This window comes from Anopheles merus, unplaced genomic scaffold, assembly GCF_017562075.2.
Source record: "Anopheles merus strain MAF unplaced genomic scaffold, AmerM5.1 LNR4000012, whole genome shotgun sequence".
NCBI classification, from domain to species: Eukaryota; Metazoa; Arthropoda; class Insecta; order Diptera; family Culicidae; genus Anopheles; species Anopheles merus.
The window spans coordinates 194037-207500 of NW_024427592.1; the positions used below are offsets into that span (position 1 = coordinate 194037).

Genomic DNA, 13464 nt, shown 5'->3' on the forward strand with positions numbered 1-13464 from the left:
AACACACACGCATACATGCACGTACGCGTGCACGCGGGCACGCACCCGCGAAAGCGCGAACGCAAGCACGCACCCACGAAAGCGCGATCGCAAGCACGCACTCTCCCCCCCCCCCCCCCCCCTCGCCACATGATCAGATACGGCTACCTTATCGGTAGAACGGCTGGTTCAGCTTTCTTGTAGCGCATCCTCATCCAAAGCGCCGGGCTGGGTGGGGGATCGCGACATGATAGAGTGAACGGTCACTTTCCCCGCGCTGTGTGTGTGTGCGTGTCGCTCGACCCGAAGACTCGAGACAGATTGCGGCACATTAAAAACAAATATTTTATTGCCACTAGACATTGCTACATGATGCTTAGGAGGTCGTTGAAGCATCTAACATGTTCAAATTAAAAAATATTAGATTAGTGTAAGACGTTCTCCTACGCTTGTTTTAAATAGGCTTCTTCACCCTCAGTTGGCAGCGGCATCGAATGGTCTCATCAGCAGCGGCACGAAATAAAATAAACCATCAATACACCGATAACACTTTGAATCCCAATCCAGCTTCTCCCACAGCATCTCAAGGTCACACACTAATTAATAAATGCTAACACCCACCAATAACAATACACAACCGCAATGCGCATATAAGCATCAACGCATACATCACATCACCCTATCAGCTGCCGGCGGAAGGCACGAGCAGAATCTCAAGTAAGGCAAGGTATGGTGAGGGAGGGAGAAGAAGCGGACGAGAAAATTGGCGCCAATCATTTTAAATTTTTTGACCGTGTTTTTTGCTCCGCCGCCATAAATAGTTCGTCTATATCGTCCACAGAGGGCGCTAAACCTGCGCAGGCCTGCGCAGGAATCGCTGAAGTCCCGCGCGGGAGACCAGTCAAAATCTGCGCTGGCCAGCGCAGGCTATGGTACATTTCCTGCGCAGGAAACTGCTCGAATTTGCGCAGCGGGCATGTGGAGGTGCATTGTCAGACACGAACAAACAAGCAAGGCAAACATGTTAAATCCCATACATTTTCCATGTTCGATGTCGTGTTCGATTGGTGCTAGAGCGCCGGGTGACTGAGTAGAGCATTTTGACAATCCGTCACTTGACGTAAGGATTCTAAGTTGGGGGCGTTCACGATTCTAGTTAGTTTTTTGTATAGAGTTTGACAGTTGGAGGCTGAAATCATGTAAATACTCGATACAAAACCACACAAAAAACTAGCCTGCAATTTTCAGTCTAGATTAATCTAGCCACAAAGCTAGAATTAGATTCGAGTACCTGCTCGAAAACACGGCGTTGTTTACATTTATCCCAAGATGCATTAAAGAGATCAGGTGGGGGAATCTGGAATCAAAGTGTATGTAGTCCAGGTGGTCTCATATCATTTTTTATAACCAATTTTGAACATCACTTTTTGACAGAACGAGTGAAAACTTTTGCTCCAACGAGCTTTCTGGAGGCTTGACGAATACTCAAAACACTCTTAACCGTAGAGTTGGCAACCAGATTTACAGACGTAAGTTGGCATCCGGCATACCCGGGTATTTCACACATTTTGATGCAAAAAATTAACGATTTTCATAGGTAAACATTGCTTTCTATATTTTGATGCTGTAAGCAAGTAATGCCGACCATATATTCTCTTCTATTTCATTTATTCATTACGTGTTTTCATTTTATTATATAAATAACAGTCAAACGGAAATTTGACTTGAAAATAAGCACAATACGAAAAGAGGAAGAAGAGAAACGTCATTCTCCATACAAAATGTATGGAATACCCGGGTATGCTGGTTGCCAACTTACGTGGCAAAGTTAAAAAAAATCAAAATAAAATACTTACAGGCTATTTTAAATTACAATTTATGCACCAAAAAATCATAAATTAAAAGTTGGGAGACTACGGAAAATTTCAGGTCAATAAAAGCAATGAATCAAAAGTTATTGCAGTTTGAAGTTGAAAAAAATACCCGGGTATCCGGTTGCCAACTTAAAGGTTAAAATCATCATTCAGAAGTAGAAGCGATAAAAATCAGCCTTCTAAATTCATACACCTTGGGATAAGCCCACATGTATGTTATACTCATATAGATAGCTGCTTGAAAACTGCTATACGATACAAACAGCTGACAGGCTGAAATTTCAGCCTACGAACTTCAAAAGGAAAGGGCCCCCTTGTTGACATTTATTTATTTGCTCATTCAATTAATGTACCCCATTTTATCGATTAAATATTCTTTAAAAATACCCAACTAACTAAATCGAATCGCTTTCATTCTACCCAATAGAGCAATAAACCTGAGAGAGCGAGAAAGCATGTCGATTTCGTCGCTTGGGTATATTTTGGGCTTTGCGAGATCGTAGTTAACATTAAAACATAGATTAAAGTGAATTATTTCGTGTTATTCCGTGAATTTATTCATTAATTCATTGTGTTTTCGACATTTTTTATGATAAATACTAAGGAGTCTTTTTTTTCAATTTTCACATAAATTCCTCATTATCTACGAGCCGCATGGACAATCTACGTGAGAATAGAACTCTTACTCGCATGACTTTACATTTCGTGCATAAACAAATCATAAAAAAAATGTTTTTATGTTTCATTTTTTCGATAAAAACAACAGACACACAAAAATGCACGTAGTAACCATGAAATCTGTTCTGTTTGCTAAACCAAAAAATAACGATTTTAAAATGACGTAAAGTCTCTCAACTATGGCGACCTCCCAAAGGCGCTTTTCCACTACCCTAATTGTACCAGTTTTTGGCAGAATAGTGCAGTAGTTTCACAAAAACTGCTCAAACGCCTACTTTTTTTACTATTTTACATGAAAGTGATATTATTTTGGTTGATAAACTATCGTAGTATGTTATCCTTTTTTATTTGCCGTTCCAAAGCCCCTTGTTTACAAATATTCGTGAAAATACAAGCATTGGTTTTGCTCCTATTTTCGGCAGTTTGTTCCTGTTTTCGGCAGGCTGTGTTCCTATTATCGGCATCGCGAATACGGGTCAAAAAAAGTGTTTATCAATGTTAATAGATAAATAAAAATGTTTAAAGCATTTTGACAATATTACTTTGATAAGACTCGTGCTAAAAAAAACTTTAATTATTAATTTTATGTTGCTTATTTTGGCCCGTTTTGACTGCCTTTTTGATGCGGCATTTAAATAGAGCAGCCATTGAAGAAAATTGACAGTTGGACGGTTGGAGCGTACGGCACCAACTGGCTTACAAATAATTATTTTTCTCTTAAGTTATTCCATTATTTGTCGTGAAATTGGTTATATTTGATACAAGAAAGGTCTTATTATGTGTCGACATACGCATTGTAGTGTTCTGATCAAGTTTTAAAGGAATATTTAGCCAAATCCAAGGTCTGTTATTGTTCTGAGTTTCGGCAGGAGCCCACAACTTTGAGCTTTCATAAATGAATATTTACTGTGTACCTATTTTCGGCAGCATAAAGATAAAAATAATATTTTTATCGTGATTTTAAAATTCCGAACAAGTTTGAATAAATTAAATAAGCACAAAATCTTTAATATACACCACTTAATCATTGTTTTACTGTTCTGGTTTTCTTAATCACAAAACCTGCTGAACTATTGGCTATTGCCGAAAAATGCTGAGCTCTGCACAATTTAGTTGATATTTTGGAAAATACGTAAGGAAATGGTGTGAAATTTTGTATATGAATAACAAATGAGTATACTTTCACTACAATATTGTGTTTTGTGATACTTTTTACCGCATTTGTGTCGAATTTCACGTTTTTAGTTACCCTGCCGAAAATAGGTACACTGCCGAAAACTGGTACAGCTACCCTACCTAATATTTTGAATCCACGTTGAGATTCCACCATCTGATATTTTTAATGCACCTTGTGTCAAGTAAAAAAATGACATTTTGCTCTGAATAACTTTACGTTGTCATATTAAAACACCTTGGGTTTGTGTCGTGTCCAGACATTAACGTAACAAGAAATAGATACATTGTGAAGTCTTCGCTTATCAATAATGACTGATGGAAGCTTAGGAACGTGTATTTTAAAGTTTCTTCCATTTCAATCTTTTATTCACAACGATTTTTGGCACAAGTATGTCGATATTAAAATAGACATCGATCGCTTAAATGAAACAGGTCGAACAATTCTCGGTACTATAGCCTTGAGAAAGAATAAGGTCCCAATGGTAGAAGTGACGTGCAGTTCTCTCAATACGTAAGAGTGTGAATTTTCTAAATGCTTGAAATGGAGCTTACCGATCCAATATTTTTCAGGAAATACGAAGATGACTCGGTTTTAGGATTCCGATGCAAAGGAATATTGTTAAATCATAATACGTTAGAGACTTTTAAGAATTGTGATAAAAAAGCAGTCCTTAAAATGGAAGCCATTAAGTTATACAGTGATCTACTGAAACAGGAATCAATACAGAGCAGCTCAGATTTAGTGAAATTTTGTCTGCTTTCATTTGCTGTAAGTGCAGTACATAGCTGTCTGATATCGATGTGTTAAGGCCGGGCTACATTGATCGTACTCGCAAGTGTAATTTCGATTTTCAGTAGCGCATCTGGCGGCGGCTGGTGGAAGCTTTTTTTGGTCGTCGGGGTAATGGTCGTGCTGGATCTCAAATTTAAGTAGTTTTTGAACCGTTTTTCGATGCAAAAACGGCTGGAATACTTGCACAATATGTTTGTCTATTAATTACAAAGCTTTACCAGTCCAGTTGAAGTAAAACAAATGGAAAAATACCATATTTCCTGGAGCGGCTCCAAATTGTTTGGCAAAATGCTTCGGTCAGCCGCCGCCAGATGCGCTAGTGAAAATAGAAATTATACTTGCGAGCACGATCAATTTAGCCCGGCCTTAAGTTAAACAACGAGTTATTATCTTGTTATCTCTTAGGATATAAAAAAATATAAATTCTACCACTGGTTTGCGTTTCCTGCACCTACGGAACTGATATTCAAGTATGATGATGAAAAAACTATCACATCAATATCAGAAGAAAGGCTTCGATCGTGCATCGTTCAGTTTCTGTATCGAAAACCTACACCAAATGAGCCTTTTTTTATTTATGATGTCAATAAAGGGATCAAACTTATCTCAGAGTATATCCAACATCGCAATAAATTTGCGAACTTTCGTGAACAGGATTTAAATAACTTATATTTTTGTTGCTATGACCCATCGGGTCACGACATCTCTTCACCTCCCGGTTGGCAGTTCAGACAATTTCTAACGTATCTCGTGATAACAAGGTAAAAATGCAATATTTTTTGTTTAATCAACTATCATTTGTAAATATACCAGTAGCCCTGAATATCTTAGTTTATTATTATTATTTACATAGTCCTGCCCTTGCGGAACAAGGAATAAAATGTATTCGAATAACTGGCGGCACTGCATCAGAACTTCAGTTTAGTGAAATGAGAATATATCTACCAAAACATGTGTCGAACGTAAACAGCCTGTCTTCTTGGGTAGGTTGGGAATCAGATGAAAATGGAAAATATCTTCCACGCTTGACTTCTTTGAATAACAGCATGTCTCCGAAAAGGTAAGCATTTGAACATTTATTATTTCAAATGTTAAAGCTCAATACCGACAATGACGTTTTCAGACTCGCAGAGAACGCTATAAACCTAAATTTGAAGCTTATGAAATGGCGTCTAGTCCCTTCAATAAATCTTACCGGTATCAGTCGTACTAAATGCCTTCTACTGGGTGCTGGAACGTTGGGATGTAATGTTGCTAGGTCTTTATTGGTAAGTCATTATTCATTACTTGTTATTGGTTATTTATTAATTTAAATTCATCGAACCGCGAGAGGCCCTCTTGAAGCGAATTCTCTTACATATATTGCATTAAAGCCACATTTCACTCATCGATTCACTCAGCGCACGCGCCCCTCATAGTTCAGTTGGACACTCCAGGAGCGCAAAGCGAACTGCGTGATTTTGCGCTGGATCGACTCTAAACGAGCTAGGGGGCGAGCGGCTGTAGGCCACCATACTACCGAAGCCTATTCTAGCACTGGCCGCACCAAAGCGCAGTATAGCGTCTTGATGTAGACCGGGTCAGTGATGTCTCGTGCTATTTGTTTTAGTAAGCCGATCAATTGGTTACTCTAAGTGACAACGTGCTAGCTGGTCGTGGAAGTGCAACTTTTCGTCAAGGAACACTCCTAGATCCGTGACACAGCTTTTGCACCCAATGGTAGTTCCATTTAACGTATTGTTATACACTAAGGGGCACCGCTTTCTCGCAAACGTAACGACAACGCACTTCTCAACACGCAATTCAAGACCATTCAAAGAGCACCATGACTGGAAGGCACTTAGAGTGGCTTGAAGGCAGAGTTGGTCTGACCGGTCGCGGATAGGCAGTAACAGCTTCGCGTCGTCCGCATACAGTAGGTGACTGTCAGGAGGTAGCAACCGTGTTACGTCATTCTGGAAAATGACAAACAGCAGCGGTCCAAGGTTACTCCCCTGCGGCACCCCCGAAGAAGCATCAATACGGCGTGACGTATGGGGTCCAATCTTCACGTAGTATGTGCGACCAGCAAGATAGGAACGCATCCAGGCCAGCAGCAGCATTGGCAGGCTAAACGTTTGGAGCTTTGCGAGCAGCAAGGCGTACGGGACGCTATCGAAGGTAGCCTTGATGTCCGTGTAGACTGCGTCGATCTGCGAGCCGGCATCGATCCTGCTCTATCCTGTGGCAGAGGCTAACGAACTCAATCAGATTGATGGTGGTTGAACGCTAAGGGACAAATCCTTGTTGAGTTGCGCTAATGTAGTTCGAGGCAGCTGCGAGGAGAGGTTCGCACACCAGGAGCTTGAAGACCTTAGCGCAGACACAAAGCAATGTAATGCCACGGTAATTACATGCATTTGACAGGGTAGCCACTCAACTGGGAATTAGCCGGGAATATTTTTCTCTGGGAAAAACCGGGAAATTCTCTAAAATAAACCGGGAAATTATCACAAAGTTTGGCTATTACTGTTTACCATCGCACTTAGTGTATTTTAATTAATGGGATGTTTGGTATATTGTTCGCAACTTACCACAGGCCTGCAACATCACACCAATGTGTAAGGACAACATTTTCCGTTTTTCACCTATGGTACGCAACATATGTACTATACTTCTCATTCGCACTGGTGCAATACTTGCGTTCACCGATATCGGTTATTGCATATTTCGGGTATGGTGTGCCTATTCGTTCTACCTTGTACTCGCCTTTTGTTATTCATCTCTCGTGAAGTTGCGGTCGTGTCGAATTCAACGGTGGATTTAGTGGGCGATCCCAATTTATGAACATAACTGATAATTTTTGTCCCTTTTAGCAATTTTAAGGTTACCCAATCACACATCGCCTGTACATTGGCATTTTGCATTTTGGTTTCGGGCCTCTGGCATTTTGAGGTGGCGTCGTTTCTGCAGTCCGATTGTTGCTCCTTAGTTTTATTGTCACATAAAGTACACTTTCCGTAAAACATATTCAAGAGAGTGTGCCAAAATTAAGAAAACCCCTGAAATCTCCTGTATCTAGTCGTGAGGTGCATCATCAGCGTCGTGCGAGTAACAGCATAATGCATGGCTGCTGTTTAACAGGAAGTTCGCATTCGTTCTTCGCAGATTTGTATGCTTTCTCCAGTGGCTGGTTGGTCTATGACTTCGGGTTACCCTTTTTTAAGGTTGTGTAATGACATCTGTTAATCAACAAGTGATAGCACTTGAAAAATATCTCTGCCACGGGGAAAAGTCTTTACACGTTAGTGTCATTATGTGAAACCATCAAAAAGAAATATGTTTAAAGATTTTTTTGTCGTTTTTTCATCAGTTGTTTGCTCATATAAAACTTCCGAAAATATAAAGAATGCATATTTAAATAGCATAAGATCCATTGTAACCAAATTAGATCCACAAACGAGCGCACGATTGAAAATGTGATGGTACAAATTTGATAGAAATCATGCCAAAAATGGTTCTGAAATGTGTTGTCACACCTCCAGATTGGATACTATATTGTTGAATAATTCACTAATGAATTTTATTCAGTTTTTATGACAAATGTCCATCTTTCCCGCAATGCCCGTGTCTACTTACCAACCACTAGATAACGATTTTTGAAAACGTATGATATAATAATTTGGAATTGAAGTATCGATAAAACCGGCACACGAAGCATAGTGAACCGGGAAAACTCAAAAAAAAAAAATCCGGGAAAAAACCGGGAATTTAAAATCCTGATTCGAGTGGCCACCCTGATTTGATTTGTCCCCCTTGTTGTGCACTGGAACTAGCCCTGAAGTTTTCCAGCAGGCAGGATAGATGCCCGAACGCAGCGAGTCGCGAAAATCGAGGCCAGGATAGGCGCGATGGTGGTACTATAACGCTTAATCGTGAAGCCGGGATCCCGTCAGGCCCTGAATCAAGCGAAGATTTCAGTCTGTCTACCGCTTTCAAGATTGAAGATTCATTGTTTATACTCACATTGTTAATTATTATTAACGACCGATTTGATCGCAAGGTGTTGTTCCCAGTATTTATCGATAGAGGGCGACAAGGCCCGCGTTTAGTGTGGTCAACGTTCAACGCTGATCGGGCCCGAGTATTCCCGAACGCTTACGATCGGAGCTGCAGGAGAGAACAAAGTTCATTCTTTCTCCTAACCCCGAGACAAGCGACGGATTTTTAGCTTCGCAAATAAAAATATCGATGCTTAAAAAACGCTTGACTTGATAAAAACAATTTACTTGGGCTGAAAGAAAGAATCCTGTTGCAGTTCGCAACATTCTAAAAATCCTAGCTCGTCTAGAATCATTAAACTCTTTCTTACTTTCACATGTTGCCAGCCTAGAAAGTTTCCTGAGGTAATTCGGATTCGCTGTGCCGCAGAGCAGGGTAAGAAACAAGGCAAAAATGATTCCTGAGGCAATTCGGAATCACTATGCTGGAGTTAAAGATAAAAAAGAGACAAAGTGAGGCAATGTGCAGTGAAAATAGTTTGTGTGTGTGCTTACATTAGAGCTACGGATTAAGGACATCGTGTCGTTTTCTTGTACATCTCACCCGTTGCCGGCGATGTAATAGTTCTTGAGGAAATTCGGAATAAGGCCGTGCTGAAGTGAAGTAAAGTAGAAGAAGTGACACTAAAAGGAACCACATTCGTAGTGTTGTAGAAGCATACTTAAAATATTTACACTTTGTTCTATTAGTGAAGTATATTTAATATTTGTGTTAATGTTAGTGAGAATATTAATGCTAGTCATGGCAATTTGCTCAGCGAGAAGTGAACCGCCATTCTTGTCCACAAAGAAAAGCAATAAGACAGGGGTGGGCAACCTAACAGGGCAGAGCAACCAGCTAGCGGAGAACAATCTAGATGTGCTAAATTGTGCTAACACAATGGCGAAACTTTCGGCTTTAGGTGGTCACCTAAATAGGCTAAAATTGTGTTGGGACAAGAAAAGTAAGCAACGAGAGACAACACCGAATCGGAACAATCAGAGTGTTTTTATAGCTTGCAAACACTGGGGGAGAGTGTTAATTATTATTAACGACCGATTCGATCGCAAGGTGTTGTTCCCAGTATTTATCGATAGAGGGCGACACGGCCCGCGTTTAGTGTGGTCAACGTTCAACGCTGATCGGGCCCGAGTATTCCCGAACGCTTACGATCGGAGCTGCTGGAGAGAACAAAGTTCATTCTTTCTCCTAACCCCGAGACAAGCGACGGATTTTTAGCTTCGCAAATAAAAATATCGATGCTTAAAAAACGCTTGATTTGATAAAAACAATTTACTTGGGCTGAAAGAAAGAATCCTGTTGCAGTTCGCAACACACATATTTATATGTTTATTGATTAATCCATCGGGATCTTGAAGATCCTACATGAATGTACTTAAATTAGTGCTTATAGACTATGTAAGGTACATAAATCGATCGGGGAGAGTAGGTGCACAAGAATAGAAAATGTATTTTGAGAAAAAAATTATTACGTAAGTTGTGTCCTGAGTCTATCTCTAAAAACATTCTGTGGCATGTTGAAATCAAATAAATCAAAGTTATTTATGAAAGTTCGACACATAGCTGACATAGGATCAGACTGGCCAAACGAGTTCTTCATTGACGATCGGCAAGTTGAGAGTCACAGCATCCAGTAATACGTTTACTAGTGCGTCGGCTATCTGCCTCTCATAAGTTACCGCTTGAAGGAAGGTGGCGGCAAAGCGGGAGACAAAAATATCGCAAACAGCAGACAGATTGTTGCCTGATGGAGCTGGGAAAACCAGAGGATTTCCGACGATTGTTTGCGAAGTTCCACAGTACACGAGAAATACCGCGGCAGCGCAAAACCGTACCCCGTACGTGCCCCAGTTAGCGGAACCTGTTATAACGTCGATAGAGAGAGTGCATTATAATTGCGCATTGCAGCGGGACATCACCAATGCACAACGAATAGACTTGCCTTCTGGCAACCTAAGAAATGCTACACAGCTACAAGCCTGTTCGCTAGCATCCGTAAATACATGTTTGGGGGTTTTCTAAGTAGGGTTTCGGATGATGAGTTTGCAGCGGTTTTACCCACGTCCGTTCTCTTAGGTTGGTGAACTAGAAGAGGGCGTTTATTCGTATAATCATGGGGAGATTGTGTGGTCGGCTCTGAGCCCGGTTTTTGTCGTCAAGTTGAGCGTTCGTATCTTTATATATTCACCACACATGCAATTGCACTGTTTCTTGTGCAGTCGAGCATGCACCTTTGACATACGAACGTGGTATCTTAACTTTATAAATATTAGGGAGTATGGCTATCCAGTTGCTTGATTTAATTAGTTCCTCGTCGCCCACTTGCTCGTCCCAATCGATACGGGTTTGCCACAGATCTTGCATCAGCAAGCGTCCGTGAATTAGAGTGTGAGCTAGTATTCCAAGAGGGTTGAAAATGCTTATCGCTCTCAACGCAATTCGTTTCGTGGGTCTTTTTCCTTCAACCTCATATGGATTTAGTTCCTTGTGCCAGGACGAAGGAAATTGGAAAACATCACTGATTGGATCCCAAACCATTCCAAGCACTCTTGTTTCGGTTTCGGTATCAATGGGTTTGAAGATTATTAGAGTTCGGGTAAGGCTCTCAGTTGGTGTGTCGTCACTCGTTCCTTCATCACTAATATCTTCGTAGAATCTCTCCTCCTGCTGTCGGGGTGTTGGATGCATTCCTAGGGTCATCCTTCCAGTACACGCATCGATTGGTCTGTAGATGGCCCAGCCGAGGGCACTCCTTACTGTGACGGGCTCATGGGGTAGGCCAAACCGTGTTTCGAGCGATGGGATCAACTGCATGTCTCGCAGTCCGATCAGGTTGGTTGGCCTTGCGATAGTCAGGGACGTCATCGGATGGTGCTGTAAGTGTGTAAAAGAACTTATCGGTGCGTCGTATTTAATGTTGTTAGACGGCAATCTTAGCTCTTTGACGGTGCGGGCGGCCGCTACGTCATAGCGCCGCCGCTCTCCTTTCGCTGATATTTGGAAACTGACGCGGCGAGAGTCTTCTTCCTTCCGGGTTGGCTGTCCAGCAGAGCTCTAGCGGTTCTACCTCTCCGTCGAGACCCAACTATGAGGCCAATTCAGTTTCCACCGGGGTGATGGCTAATCCCTCATCGAAAAGGCGACGGTGTCGCAGGCGCGCCGTCCGTGGTACACTGTAACTGGCACGCTGCTGAAAATCGTCGGCTGCTTGACGTAGTGATGTGCTTGGTAGTGTAGTGTAGTGCAAACCAGGCATTTTATAATGACCTGCCGCGAAGTGTGTGAAGTATGCGTTGGTGACTTTGGGTCGGAGTGCTGCACGTGCAAGTGAGAGTGGAAGCTTCTGGATCTTGTTTGATCTGCTCGAGGAGGAGCGTAAGTGGGGACGTCGAATGCATTGTCTACCAGCGTCTCTAAGAATTCACCGTTCTCCTTTAGCGCTGCTTCGGGATATTTATGTTTGTACCTGTACCACTCAAGTCTCCTTTTGCGGGTAATTTATCCACCAAATCCGCCAAAAGCTCCGCGTTGTTGAAATAGCCAGTCAGGTTGCTCAGAGTCAGGTGATCGCACAAGTTGATGACATCCAAGCCGAACGTAATAAGACTGTTCAACTGCTCTGGCTTGGGGGGGGGTCCAATCTGCGAACACGGTCCGTGAGTTGTCGTACGAGCTGGGCTGGTTTTCCAAACAATTTTTCCAACCGTTTAATTAGGAGCGTAGCGGCATTGGGCAACCTTAGTTTGGACTGTACGGCATCTCGATCGGGGCCCCTTAAACACTCAGTCAATCTGATGGTATTTTCGCCATCAGTATACCCACAGGCTTTGGTCGACTCTTGGTAGCAGTTGAGAAAGATGGACCAATGATTGGCACACCCTGAGAATATGGGTAGTTTTTTGGAGTACATTTCACGCGCGATATTTAACAGGTTGGCTGATAAGTCCCCGGTCTAACAAAGAAAAACACATTTTTTTGTCAAAATTCGTTTTTATTATTCAACATAGTTCCCTTCAAGAACGATACAACGATTATAACGACCTTCCAATTTTTTTTATACCATTTTGGTAGTACTCCTTCGGTTTTGCCTCAAAATAGGCCTCAGTTTCGGCCACCTCTTCATTGCAGCCAAATTTTTTCCCTGCGATCATCCTTTTGAGGTCTGAGAACAAGAAAAAGTAGCTGGGGGCCAGATCTGGAGAATACGGTGGGTGAGGAAGCAATTCGAAGCCCAATTCATGAATTTTTGCCATCGTTCTCAAGTCATTACTTGTGGCACGGTGCGTTGTCTTGGTGGAACAACACTTTTTTCTTCTTCATATGGGGCCTTGACAAAATTGCTTGACAAAAGACGCTCTGTCTCACAAACTAATTGACATACAGACGTCAAATTTTGATACGAATCATTTGAAGGTTGGTACCATATCAAAATAATATGCATTTAATACTAGCGGCGCCATCTATGTGTCAGACCGGGGACTTATCAGCCAACCTGTTAATTCGGTCGTTCGTGAATGTGTCGCGACCAGGGTGGACGTTATTTCTGACAGAATGGGTTGCGATGGAGGCTCGTCTCTTCGGCTCTGTATGGGAGTGGCTTCTATAACATGCCGATTTTGGTGCTTGACCCATTCGGCTGTCCTATTTGTTCTAGAGTCTGACGAGTAGATCGACAGGTTCTCTATCTCGTCTTTCAAAGCGTTAAGTTGCGTTTCGTGTTGTAGCTCCATTTCGGCCATCTTCGCACGAATTCCCGCTTCCATTTTTTCTTTCTCAGCCAGCAAGAATTGTTTCTGCAACTTCTGCTCCTTCTCTAAGCGTTGGAGCGCCATTTGTGCCGATAGCCGGGAGGAAGCGACACTTCCTTACCTGGTTGGAGAGGGGTTTTCCGGGTGGCTCTTTACAGTGTTCGGGCTAGGAAGA

The 13464-nt window shown here is 41.9% G+C and overlaps 1 protein-coding gene across 6 annotated transcripts in view; it reads left to right on the forward strand.

The window, feature by feature from the left end:
* The first annotated feature begins 3934 nt into the window (after positions 1-3934).
* The window catches only part of LOC121600934 (ubiquitin-like modifier-activating enzyme atg7), a 38045-nt gene continuing 28515 nt past the window's right edge, over positions 3935-13464 (forward strand). For 5 of the 6 annotated variants that reach the window (XM_041929707.1, XM_041929711.1, XM_041929706.1 and 2 more), the window contains exons 1-5: positions 3935-4218; positions 4278-4476; positions 4906-5261; positions 5354-5560; positions 5624-5768. In XM_041929707.1, the coding sequence (XP_041785641.1) occupies positions 4016-4218; positions 4278-4476; positions 4906-5261; positions 5354-5560; positions 5624-5768 (1110 nt within the window). In that variant the 5' untranslated portion in view covers positions 3935-4015. The remainder of the gene's footprint in view (positions 4219-4277; positions 4477-4905; positions 5262-5353; positions 5561-5623; positions 5769-13464) is intronic. The other variant, XM_041929709.1, reaches the window with a different exon arrangement.